General features: G+C 37.0%; 1 protein-coding gene across 3 annotated transcripts in view; it reads left to right on the forward strand.

Moving 5' to 3' along the window:
• Positions 1–324: 324 nt before the first annotated feature.
• The window catches only part of CENPC (centromere protein C), a 71,452-nt gene continuing 58,899 nt past the window's right edge, over positions 325–12,877 (forward strand). For 2 of the 3 annotated variants that reach the window (XR_013417519.1, XM_001099283.5), the window contains exons 1-5: positions 325–550; positions 1,641–1,687; positions 4,776–4,846; positions 5,891–5,985; positions 12,715–12,814. Coding sequence is in view for 1 of the 3 variants with exons in the window: in XM_001099283.5 (XP_001099283.4) it covers positions 533–550; positions 1,641–1,687; positions 4,776–4,846; positions 5,891–5,985; positions 12,715–12,814 (331 nt within the window). In the remaining 2 variants the exon portion in view is untranslated. Of the gene's footprint in view, positions 551–1,032; positions 1,143–1,640; positions 1,688–4,775; positions 4,847–5,890; positions 5,986–12,714; positions 12,815–12,877 lie in introns of those variants that run through there. The other variant, XM_015138619.3, reaches the window with a different exon arrangement.

Raw genomic sequence — 12,877 nt, forward strand, 5'->3', positions numbered from 1 at the left:
CTACCTCTCATCCTTCCAAGTATTACTTATTATTCTTTAATAGAACTGTTGAGAAGTTTTACATTGGGCACAAGGAGCGGTTCCCAGGACCGCGCCTTCCAAATAAAGGCCCACTCTCGCGCCTGTCCCCGACGCGGCGCTGTGGAAGGGAGGTGGGAAGAGCAGAGCAGCTAGAGATAGGGCGGGCGGAGCTGCGGGCGGGAGGGCCATTGGCTTAGAGCAAGAAGGGGCGAGCTCACTAACCGCTTGCTTCCTATTGGACGGCGCAGCCCGTTTTGCGCATGTGCGGCTGGGTTCAAACCCATGCAGGCGCCGAGCGTTCTTGTTTTTTGAGGGCGGAGCTGATGGCGGGGAAGTGTTGTTAGCGCGCGCCTTCCGGATCCCAGCGCTCCCGGCCGTCCTCTTCGACTTAGGGGTGTTGCTTGGCCGCCGCCTGGTAGTCTGGCGGTTCATTTCTTGCTCGGCCTCCTGGAGTTGTGCTCCGTGTGGGCTTCCACCTCAGACCCCTGCGCTGGCTCAGCGGGGCCGGAACATGGCTGCGTCGGGTCTGGTAAGTGCGGGCCCTCGCGCTCCAGGCAAGCGGTTGAGCGGCTGGCTGGGGACACGGGCGCCCGAGGAGGGGGAGAAGGAAAGGCTAGGCTGGGGCTGTGGTCCATGAGGGATTTCAGTGGGAAAGCCGGAGGAATTTTTGAAATCAAGTGTGATCGTGTATCGATAATCGGAGTTAATTTACTGTACTTTTATTATTTCTTAAGTTTTCGTGTCTTCGTCTGTGCCTGCGTCTTACTCTTGAGAGGTGCTTGTGATTTCTGTTGGGGTGTTTTTTCGAGACGGAGTCTTGCTCTATCCCCCAGGCTGGAGTGCAGTGGCGCGATCTTGGCGTCTGCTTTTTAGTCTAGCTCCAGTTCCTAGTCCTCCAAATACTTTTCTCCCCATGGTAGAAGTATTGAAACGCCTTAAAAATGTGCCTTTGCGTCACACTTGCTAGTTGGGAGAAACAGATTATGTAACAAGTATGTCCCGAAATAGTTTGACGTTTTCAGTTCTTCTGTCAAAATGGTGGCCTTATATGCAGTTCTTGAGGCTGATTTATGGAGCATCAGTTATCGACAGTGTTCTTAAAGACAGCTATTAGTTAAAAGGTACAAGCTGTAAATGACTAATGGGGGCGGCAACTCATATTTTGTTTACATATTTCTGGACTTCTTTGGTGTTCACTATTCTATATTTCATACTTTGGTTATGGTTGCTATATCAAACCCGTATCATTTCTTTTCTAATTTATCTCCTCTTCTTCAGCTTCGATGATCTCCCATTGTGTGACGTTATACATATAAACATAAAGAGTTGTATGAAAGAATAATATAATCTAGACTTTTTACTATGAGCACATATATTGTTTACATTATATATAATCAGAAAAAAGCAATAAAGCCATTCTCACTGTGGGGAGAGAAGCGGAATAAAGCTTACCAGATGCCGGCCGTTCAATTTTTAAATGCCTATCATAACCTTAGAATTGTTTTGAGCCCTTAGGAGATATTTGGTGTATAGCATGCCCATGCTGGATGAAGTTACTTTGAAAATAAATTTTATTCTGCTATATCTTAAACCAAATGGATGATTTACTTTTCTTTCAGGATCATCTCAAAAATGGCTACAGAAGAAGATTTTGTCGACCTTCCAGGTGATTTATATACTTAAGCTTTTAAGATTATTTTTATTCTCATCGTTAATAGATTTTTAAATGAAGAAAGGAAAAACTATCACCTGTGACTAAAATAATGATTTCTATGCCCACTGATTAAGGGTAGTCATCTTATACTAACGGAATGTTAATGCAAGCAGTGCAATGACTTTGTGGCTGTGAAAAAAGAAATTCACCTGATAAAATAGTGGAAACAGGAAGAGGGAATCTCAGTTCTGACTAAGTGACTGCCATGGGAAAAGCATTTTGTAGAATGAATCAAATGGTAAAATTAGAAGGATGTAGCTTATTCAGTGGGGCAAAAACAAAAATAATACATGCTATCATGCATTTATTTGTTGGATGCTTATTTGGGTTGTTTTGGTCCTTCTTTTAGTTGTAAAACCTGTAAAAAGTAAATTTTCTAGTTAAATATTTACTAGTAATAGGATGAAAAGCATGTTCTTAAAAGTGAAGATGTTATTTGAATAACATCTTGTTTATTGAGCTGTGATTTTAGTAGGTCCGATAGGGCACAGAAGTATGTTATTTTGCTTCCAAGAAGCTTTCATTTCTATTGGGAAGATGTATATGTACATTTGTGAAATACTTTAATGGACAAAAATTAGTACTTATAATACTGAAGTAATGACTTGTGTGTCAGAGAGAGTACGCCTATATATAATTAGGCATTAACTTGCAGTATAGACAGCCATGTGAGAAATTAGGGAATTCTGTGTTGTTGATATTAAGAAAAGCTTTAAAGTTGTAGTGTAACTTTGGTGGACCTTGAATAGGTTAGGTATTTAAAGACTAAGATAAAGTTCATTCCAGACATAGAAAGTAACTTAGCAAAGGAACCAAAGTAGGAACACATACATTTGTCGGTAGCAGAAACCTGATTTAAGAAGGTTGAATATGTTGGGTAGAAGTGGAAAACAAGACCATATGAGTTGGATTGAGCCATAAAATGGATATGTTAGGCTTAGGTATCTATTATAGGTTTGAATAAGCTGTCCTAAATCTTCTGTGGAATAAGGGCTATCTGATGTAAACACACACACACATTTAAAAAAGCAAAGATGTTTGATGTTTACAGAGTAGCTTAAGGAAGGGGTTATAGTAATCTAGACTTGATGGAGGTGCTTTTATGCTAAGGTAATAATGACAAGGGGGAAGAAAAGATGAATTTGATAAATTTTGAAAAAGCTGTTGCCTAGACTAATGTGACCTGTGTTCTAATAGTGACTCTGCATTATCACCTTGGAAAATCTGATGTTTCTGGATCTCCTCCTTGAAATAGGTAATAGTAGGAGTGTATTTATAGCTGTAGGTGGTATTTTGGGGTGGTGTCAAGGCCAGAATTTGTAACAGTCAGCTATATATATATTCTGGTAGAAAACCGGCCACTAATACTAATTAGGTTTACAAACTGAGGTAGGCCATTTGACCATTTTGGATTGCAGTTAGCCTGTCTGCAAAATGAGGGCATAGGATTCAGCCTAGTGGTTTTTAACTAGATTTGCACCTCAGAATTATCTCCGTCACCCTAGGAAATCTGATTAAATTGGTCTCTAGGAAGTGACCAATTATGTGTATTTCTGCAAAGTTCCAAAAGTAACTTATGCATCTATTTGGATAATTATTGGACTGGATGATATCTGAGATCTTTCAGTTATGAAACTTTATGACGGATGACCTGATAATGCACTGTGGCTCACAATCTTTACTGCATATATAGTACTTTTCGAGCTCTCAAGAATAATAGGAATGTTGTAGATCAGGGATCAGTAAATTCTGGCTGATAGGCCAGCCAAATGTTTTGTCACAGGTTTTGTTTCAATTTTTTTATTGGAACACAGCCATGCCTCTTTACATACTGTCTGTGATTGCTTTCGGGCTAGAATGGGAGAGTCGACTGGTTGTGACAGAAACTATTGTTTACAAGCCTAAAATATTTACCATCTGGCCCTTTAAGCAAAAGTTTGCCCACCCTGTTAGAGATGCATGTCAGTTTTTTACTGATTGAAATCCAGATGTTCTTCAACAGGTAAATGGTTAAACACTGTGGTACACATATAGCATGGAACACTACTTGACTCTAAATAGCAATGAAATATTGATACATTCAACTTGGATTGATTTCCATAGAATTGTGTTGAGTGAAAAAAGCCAAGGCCAAAGGATACGTACTGTATGATTCTAGTTACATATAATTTTTTCCAAATGACAGAATTTTAGAAATGGAGGACAGATTAGTAGTTGCCAGAGGTGGGAATGAGAGGAGGCAGGAAGGAGATGAGAGGAAGGTGGTTATGGTTACAAAAGGACAATAGAGGATCTTTGTGATGATGGAACTATTCAGTATCTTGACTCTGGTTGTTTTATCTGAACTTACAGATGTGATACATTGTGTAGAAATAAATACAAACATGAGTATATTCAGAAATGAGTACATGTAGAACTGAAGAAATCAGAATAGCATTGGTAGATTTTATCAGTATCAGTATCCTGATTGTGATGATATGCTATAGTTTTGCAAAATATTAGCACTGAGGAGAACTAGGTAAAGTGAACAAGGGATCTCTATTATGTTGTATAGCTGTGTGTGAATCTACAAGCTCAATATAATTTTTAATTAAAATTTATACTGATTCATAAACTTAAGATTAATCAATGATACTGAATCAAAAATGCATTTGAGAATTTATAGGGAGGAATCTGTTATTTGGAGATGTGACTGTAAAGTCTGTTAAAGAAGCATTTCAGTACTGATTGGATTCATTCAAAAAAATTTGTGTTTTTGAGATACAGCAGTAATCTAAAACAGCTTTAGACATGGCTGTTCAACTAAGAAATATTAATTATTAATGTAGATTATGATATACTAATTCTTATTAGGACGGAAAGAGTTCAGTTCAGGGAATGTATAGACCCTCAAGTACTTGTTTTGTCTTCAGATAGTAAAGATATTTTACATATTAAGTAAATTAATATTTTACAATGAGATGTGGAATTTTCAAATAGATGGTAATATAAAGAAATATCTTCTGAAAATGATAGGCTGTATTTTTCCTTTCTTTATTAGGGCACGTGACATTAACACACAGCAAGGCCAGAATGTTCTGGAAATCTTACAAGACTGTTTTGAAGAACAAAGTAAGTCTTCATTTCAAGATGGAGTTTGAGGGTTAGATGGATGAAAATATGAATTTGTCATGGTAATTAATGCCAAATGCAGCAAATAAAAAATAAAAAATTTAAACCCTATAGGGTTTAAGTATATGTAAAATGTTTTCCCTGGTATTTTGAGTTCATATGCAATCCTTTGTGTACCTTCTGGTATACTTAGGATAATACTGACAAAAATAATAATTTGACAATAATTTGTCATCCCCTTTAGTTCACATTAGATTACTGTAATCTAGAAGTCCATACATAATTATACATAAGAAAAAATATTTTATTGTTTATTTATTTATTGAGACATAGTCTCACTCTGTCACCCAAGCTGTAGTACAGTGGCGCTATCTCAACTCACTGCAACCTTTGTCTCCCAGGTTCAAGTGATTCTTGTTCCTCAGCCGTCCGAGTAGCTGGGATTACAGGTGTGTGCCACCACGCCTGGCTAAGTTTTGTATTTTTTAGTAGAGACCACATTTTACCATGTTGGCCAGGCTGGTCTTGGACCTCTGCCCTTCAGTGATCTGCCCTCTTCAGCCTCCCAAAGTGTTGGGATTACAGGCATGATCCACTGCATCCAGCCAGAAAAAATAGATAATGAAAACAGATGTGTAGAATTGTTGGGATCATTGGAGAATTTGAGATAATCTTTGATGATTTACATATCTGTTTAAGGAAGTCATAAATTACTGCAAAAACTTTTCCAGTTGCTGATTAACATCAGCAGGTATTGGAATAAGAGAATAAGCCACCCAAAGAAATAGGGGCACTTGACAGAAAAGAATGCTTTCTGTACAAGCTCTGAAAGAAGAACCGGCATATATTGATACTTCAGGTGTTTTGTTTGCTTTTCTCATTTCCTGATGCTTCTCAGGAACATTTGAATCTTGAACTGAGGTCTCTACTTGATTGAAGCTAATTGTGGTCAGTGAGTCACATGTCATATACAGCTACTTTTAATTGTAACTAATAGATATTACACTATATCTTGTTTTTGAAAATTTCATACTTTTGTTTTAGGTCTTGCCAATGATTTTAGTACAAATTCTACAAAATCAGTGCTTTATTCCACACACAAAATAAAAGACACTTGTATTCAGTCACAAAGCAAAGAGGTAAGTGATGAAGAAGAGCTGGTATAGGTTTAATATTTTAATGAATGAAGGTATATACACAATATACTTAAGTATATTTTAGTTGTTTGTAAGTCTTATTCTTGAAAGGGAATTCTATATTCCCGTTGACTTTCTGTAAAATTAGGAGGTATTTTGTGAAAAGTTTTATTTGATATTTTCTGTGTTGGAATTGGGGTTATGGGAATTAGAATTATCAAATTATAACAAACATTTTTCACTTCCCTAAAATAATAGTCAAATTAGATTTTTAGGAAAATGGGCAGCAATCAAAGTTGCTAATCAGGTTGACAGGGTTGGTTATATTCTAATAAATGAAGGCACTTCATTGCTATATGGGGAAATCAGTTTTCTATTGATTATATTATGTGTTTTAATTGCTTGCTGTTTGATCAGAAATAAAGTATTGGTTGACTTAACTATACTAAATAGCAGACTTTCAAATAAAGTATTTGAAGCTAATCTAAGGCAAATTATTCAAAAGCACAGTACTAATTAGAAAAATCATATACAAACTGTAAAAGACAATCAACATATTAAACATATGTAGCCTTTTGGTTCCAAGGAATGAAGACAAAACCATTTCTTTCAGAATTGAGAGACCTTCTGAAACATAAATTACAATGGTTTTTGAAAGTTAAAGCAACTTGAGGTTTTCTGGGATAAACTTGACTTGGTCATAAAGTATTAACTTTTTTTGATTATGTTTGCCTAATACTGAAGATGTTTGCATCTATGTTTATGAATAATACTGTCTTTTTTTTTTTTTTTTAATGTTCTTACAGGGCTTTGGTATCAAGGTTATGCTAGAGGTTCCTCTTCTAGGTAGAATGCAATAAGTCACAGAAGGCTAATACTCCTGCTAAGGCAGCTATTTAAAAAAAATGGAAACAAATTTTAGAGATATGAGAAGCCATATCTTAGCAAAATATAGTCTGTAGCTAATTTTCTCTCCTTCTGAGGCAAAATTCTTCTTTACTGTGTCCCGTTATTTATGGAGGTTTTCCACTCTGGCTGGTAGGTACAGGCATTATTCTAGGTCCTTTGTAACTGGGAGGATATTCCCCCTGAAGGCTTCAGGTGGTTCTTTCTCTGGTTTTCCTACGACACTTTCTCTGATCAATGTTTGATTGAATGCTTGAGAGAGATCTGCACATTCTGCAGTTTTCTCTATGTAACTGTCTTCTGTCCAGTACTTTACCCTGCAAATTCTAACCACTTTCGTCTTCCTGAATCCTCAGCTTTGGCTCCTCAACTGAGGATTTCTCCTGTGTCACATCCTGGAAATGGGTGATGAGAGGGTTCACCTCATTTGTTTACCATCTCAGTAATCATTCTTTTTGGTTTTTCAGTTTCATATTTCTTGAGAATCTTGTATACTTTTTCTTTTTTTAAAATTGATTCAGGCAGAAGGGTAAATCTGGTCCCTTTTAAGACATTTTGAAAATTTATACATTTAAGTCATGTAAGACAGAGAGCAAGACTCTGTGCTCTAAAGCCAAGGTCCACTACAGTGACTTCTAAATGACTTAGAATGTGTCTTATATGTCTTATGTCTCTCTTTGTCTTGTCTTTTTACAGTCTTGTTAATGTCTGTGGAATCTACAGTTATATCCCCTTTTTTATTCCTGACTTTGGTTATTTATGCCTTATCTTTTTTTTTTTTTTTTTTGATTAGATGTAGGGATTTTGGTATGTTGCCCAAGCTGGATTAGAACTCCTGGGCTTAAGTGATCCTCCCTAACCTACGGAGTAGCTGGGACTACTGCTCATGAGGCACATGCCACTGTACCTGCTATGCCTTGTCTTTTTCATTGATTAGTTTTGTCAGGGTTTATCAATTTTGGTCTTTCAGAAAACCAAGTTTGGCTTTGTTGGTCCTCTCATTTGATTGTTTTTAGTTTCATTATTTTTTTCTTAATTTTATTTTTCATATATTCTTTATTTTTATTTTTATATTATTAATTTTTTTCTAATCCTTGAGATGGATGCTTCCAAACAACAGAGACTTTGTAGGTGTTCGGGTTTTTTTTCAGGTAGATCCTTTCCATGCAGCAAGCTTGGCCCAGGCCTTCCACGTAAGAAATGGAATTTGTTTACTTGATTTGAAAATAAAATCAGACTTAAGACTTACCTATCTTACAGGCTTTTCTGTTTGAGAACTTGAGATTCCTAGGTCTAGTTATTACTTCATATTTGTTTGTCTTTAAGTAAAATAAGATACGACTCCTTAGGTTTTATCTGAAACACAGCCGAACTTCATAAAAGAAATTAGTTTTTCTCTTCTGTTTTCTGGGATAACTTGATTAAGCAAAAATGATTTGTTTCTTCAAATTTAGATCATTTGTAAAACATGGTTGGGGCTGTTTTGGTGGGGTGTTTGTGATTACCACTTTATTTAATGATCTGTTACATTTTTTGTATTTCTTTTGCCAGTTTTGACATTTTATAATTTTCTTGAAATATTTCCTCTGTCCTCAGTTTGTGTATAGTTAACTTTATGATCTTTCTCATAGTTAGTACTCTCTTTTTATTGCTGATTTTCACCTTTTTAAATAATCTGTTGTTAGAGGTATTTTTCTGTTATTAGCATTTTCGAAGAATCAGCAGTCTATTCTGGTTCACTATTTTATTCTGTTCCCTATCTTTTTACATAATTTTCTTCTTAATTTGTTGGAAGAATGATTTTAAAACTCAAAGGCATTATGTACATGGTAGTTAAAATAGTTCCATAAATTCCACAAAAAAACAGTAGAGCCCTCTTTTCCTCCTCCAAGTCCAACTTCTTAGTCTTAGCTATTTCTTCCAGGTATTTTGACTCCATATTTCTAAATAATGTTTATATTGCTGTTTCTTGATTTTTTTTTCAGTCTTTGCTATTATTTATTGGCTTTCTACTATGGAAATTTAGACTATTTGTCATATAGTTTCTACTTCCCACCACAACACATAAACTTCCATTCTTTAGTACGACATAATTTTTAGTAGGATTAGTATTTAGTGTTTGCGGTATTATTACGACTGTTTCAGTAGTCACAGCTATGTAGAGTACTAATGGTTAAATTTTCTTTATGTACAGCTCTTAGTTTTCTCTTGATTTAATTTTGGTTTTTCCATTTTTGACTTTCTGTGCACCTATGACTAATTCGTCACCAGTTTTCTATGACAAAAGTCTAAGTATAAATGTCTTAGTATATGTAGACACATTAATTTATCATTTTCAGCTTTTCTATCTCTGCTCTTTTCTTTTTTTTTTTTTTTTTCTGCAATCTACCCTTAGACCTGTTAGATAGGTTTTGTCATGTACTCTTCTTGTATCACAGGGAGTCCCTTTGCTTTTCTCCTGAATTGCAACTCTTATTTCTTGGATCTTAAATCTTCCTTTTTTCTTGGCCTCTCCTTTTTTGGTGGGACTTACCCTTTAGCAGCTTTCTGAGAATTTAAGACCTTAATTGTTTAAAAATACCATGGTTTTACCTTCATGATGTGTAATTTGGGTGAGTACAGAATTCTAGATTAGAAATTATTTTCCTTTAATTAAAAAATAGTATATTTTTTTCATGTCAAGCCTCCCTTTTAGTCAGGTATATTTTCCCTTAGACTTTTAAAAATGTTGCTTTCTTTTATTTTAGCTTCTCTGTTGAGAATACTGTTTTGATTTCATGATCCTTTGTGACTATTTTTTTCCTCTTTGCAGGCTTTTAGGATCATGTCCTCTGTCTTTAGTGATCTAAATTTTTATTATATTCCTTGACTTTAGGTTCTTCTAACCATTTTCATACATATTTCTTCAGTTTCTGTTTTCTGCAAGTACCTTTTTTACTGACTTTGCTCTTTACCTGGCCTTTTTTCATATGTCCGGTGATCCTTAGCTATCTCTTCTTGTTTGAAAGTGGGAAACTAAAATGCATTGCAAGCTCTATATGCCTAGTAAAATTTGTAAACTGGTGGATGTCACCGTGGTGTAGTTTGGTCCATTTCATTGTTGATGTCCAGGTGTTAATATCTGTAGTTTTCTTTTCTCTTGGCCTGGTAAGTATTTCTGACAAAGAAATCTCTCCCACTTGGCTGTTGGAGTCTAACTGTGATTGTTTTCCATTTCAGTCAGATGTGGCAGAGGGGAAAGTACAGTTTGAATGCTCCTACTTAATATCTCTGGTTTTCATGTATTGCCCTTAACTTCAGCTGTATCTTATGCCACTAATGTCACAGTCTCTCTGATTTAGAAACTCAAGAGAGTAAATATCTAATCTTCTGATAGGTTTGGGAGGGGCTTCTCGGTTTTACTACCTTCTTTTTTTGAGACGGAGTCTCGCTGTGTCTCCTGGGCTGGAGTGCAGTGGCACGATTTCAGTTCACTGCAACCTCCGCCTCCGGGTTCAAGCAATTCTCCTGTCTCAGCCTCTCGAGTAGCTGGGACTACAGGTGTCTGCCACCATGCCTGGCTAATTTTTGTATTTTTAGTAGAGACAGGGTTTCACCATATTGGTCAGGCTGGTCTCGAACTCCTGACCTCAGGTGATCCACCCGCCTCGTCCTCCCAAAGTATGGGGATTACAGGTGTGAGCCACTGCGCCCAGCCAGTTTTACTACTTTCTATACACACTTTTTTTTTTCTCTGACAAAAGACACATTCAACTATACGCACTTTTAACACCCTCTGTTTACGTGCCCCTTCTGTTTTTTCAGACAGGGTCTTGCACTGTTGCTGGAGTGCAGTTGCGTGCACATAGCCCACTGTAACCTCAAACCTCTGGGCTCAAGTGATCCTCCTGCCTCAGCCTCCTGAGTACGTAGGACCACAAGCATGCACCACCACTCTTGGCTAATTTTTTATTTTTACATAGAGATGTGGTCTTGCTTAGTTTCCCACGCTGATCTTGAATTCTTGACCTCTAGTGATCCTCCTGCCTTGGCCTCCCAAAGTGCTAGGATTACAGGTGTGAGCCACTGCATCTGACCTGCCCCCTTTTTTTAGTGGTGTCTTGCAATTTTACTAATCTTTATAGGTTTATCCATAAACAGTAATCTGTCTGCTTCTGGGTTTTCTCCATTGCTAGCATGTTTCCATTCTCTCTGGGTTGCTTAATTACCAGTAATTTGCTTTTCAACCTAAAAATGTTTGCTGACATGTCTCATCTACTCCTTTGTCTTTCTCTTCATCCTTCTGAGTTTGTTTTTAAAAATCTTTAATGAGATATTAAGAGGGAGCAGAGATGAAATGAAAGCCTGCCTCTGTCTTTTTATGGAATTGAATTCCATACTGTGGTCACTCAGCAACAGTGTAGTGGATCTGTGTATTAGTCCATTTTCACACTTCCGATGAAGAGATTCCTAAGACTGGGAAGAAAAGGAGATTTAATTTGCCTTACACATGGCTCGGAGGCCTCATAATCATGGCAGAGGGCAAAAGGTACTTCTTACGTGGTGGTGGCAAGAGAAAAATGAGGAAGAAGCAAAAGTGGAAACCCCTGATAAATCCATGAGATCTCGTGAGACTTATTCACTATCATGAGAATAGTACGGGAAAGACTGGCCCTGATGATTCAGTTATCTCCCACTGGGCCCCTTCCACAACACAGGGAAATTCTGGGAGATACAATTCAAGTTGAGATTTGGGTGGGGACACAGCCAAACCATATCAGCCTGTCATTTATTCATTTCTGTACTGTGCCAATACTGTGTCCACACTTCTGCTACCACTTGTGACAGAGGTCCCACTACCATCCACATTTGGGTGCTTCACTAAAAGGACTCGGCAGACTTGACATATAGTTGAACTCATGACCGATACTTATTATAGTCATTCAGCCAGGATACACAGCTGCGTCAGTAAGGGAAAAATACATTAGCAGAGTCTGGAGGAATCCATGTATAGGCTTCCTGTGCTCCCCAGCGGGCCATATAGAGTGTACTCATTCCTTCCAGCAGTGAAATGCAGTAACGTGTATATATTCTTTCTCCTCAGAGAAGCCTTTTGAAACTCAGCCTGTTTTCGCTGGGGATTGATCTAAGCACCCTATGCCTACCAAAATTTTACACACTCCCAGAAGGAAAGAAAGCAGCTGTTCACCACAAATCACAGTGTTTATGCAAACAGTCTAGGCAGGCTGGCATAGCAGGTGCAACCTTCTCTGCTGGTAATGGAGGGAACATTCTAAAAGTCAAGTTTCCGGATGCCAACCAAGGGGTAGCCCTGTAAGCTGGCCCTTTAAATATATCAGGACTGCTACGTTAACTCTTTCCTGCAGAATGAATCTCTAAATACTGTAGTGTTTTATGTGGCTGTTTTGAACTTTACATAGATAGGATTGTTATGTACTTCTGCAGCTTGCTTTTTTTTCTGGTTAAAATAATAATTTATATTATTGTAGTTTATTTGGTCCACTGTTACATATGTAATATGATATATCTATACTATATTTATTCAATAAGTTTATTCAGTCTTCTATACACATAGTTGTTTGCTGTTTAGAGCCATACTGTTTCTGTGATAGGTTGTATGAAATTTCAGCTTTACTGAATAATGCCAAATTGTTTTCCAAAGTAGCTATTACTTTAGAAATAAAATAAAAAGTAGCATAAAACTCTTAACAGCTGGTTTGTTGTTTTAGAATACTTGTTTTTCCCCCCATTTAAAAAACAAATATATTTCATCAGAATTGGTAAGTTAATAAAATAGTTCTAATGTTGTATTTCTTCTGTGCTCAGTGCCAGAAATCACATCCAAAGTCAGTTCCAGTTTCTTCAAGGAAGAAAGAAGCCTCTCTGCAGTTTGTTGTAGAACCAAGTGAAGCCACCAACAGATCAGGTTGGTGGCATTCCATGGGCATTATTTGCTTGGATATATTTAAAAAGTGAGAAATGCTAATGG

Source organism: Macaca mulatta, chromosome 5, assembly GCF_049350105.2.
Source record: "Macaca mulatta isolate MMU2019108-1 chromosome 5, T2T-MMU8v2.0, whole genome shotgun sequence".
Taxonomy (NCBI): Eukaryota; Metazoa; Chordata; class Mammalia; order Primates; family Cercopithecidae; genus Macaca; species Macaca mulatta.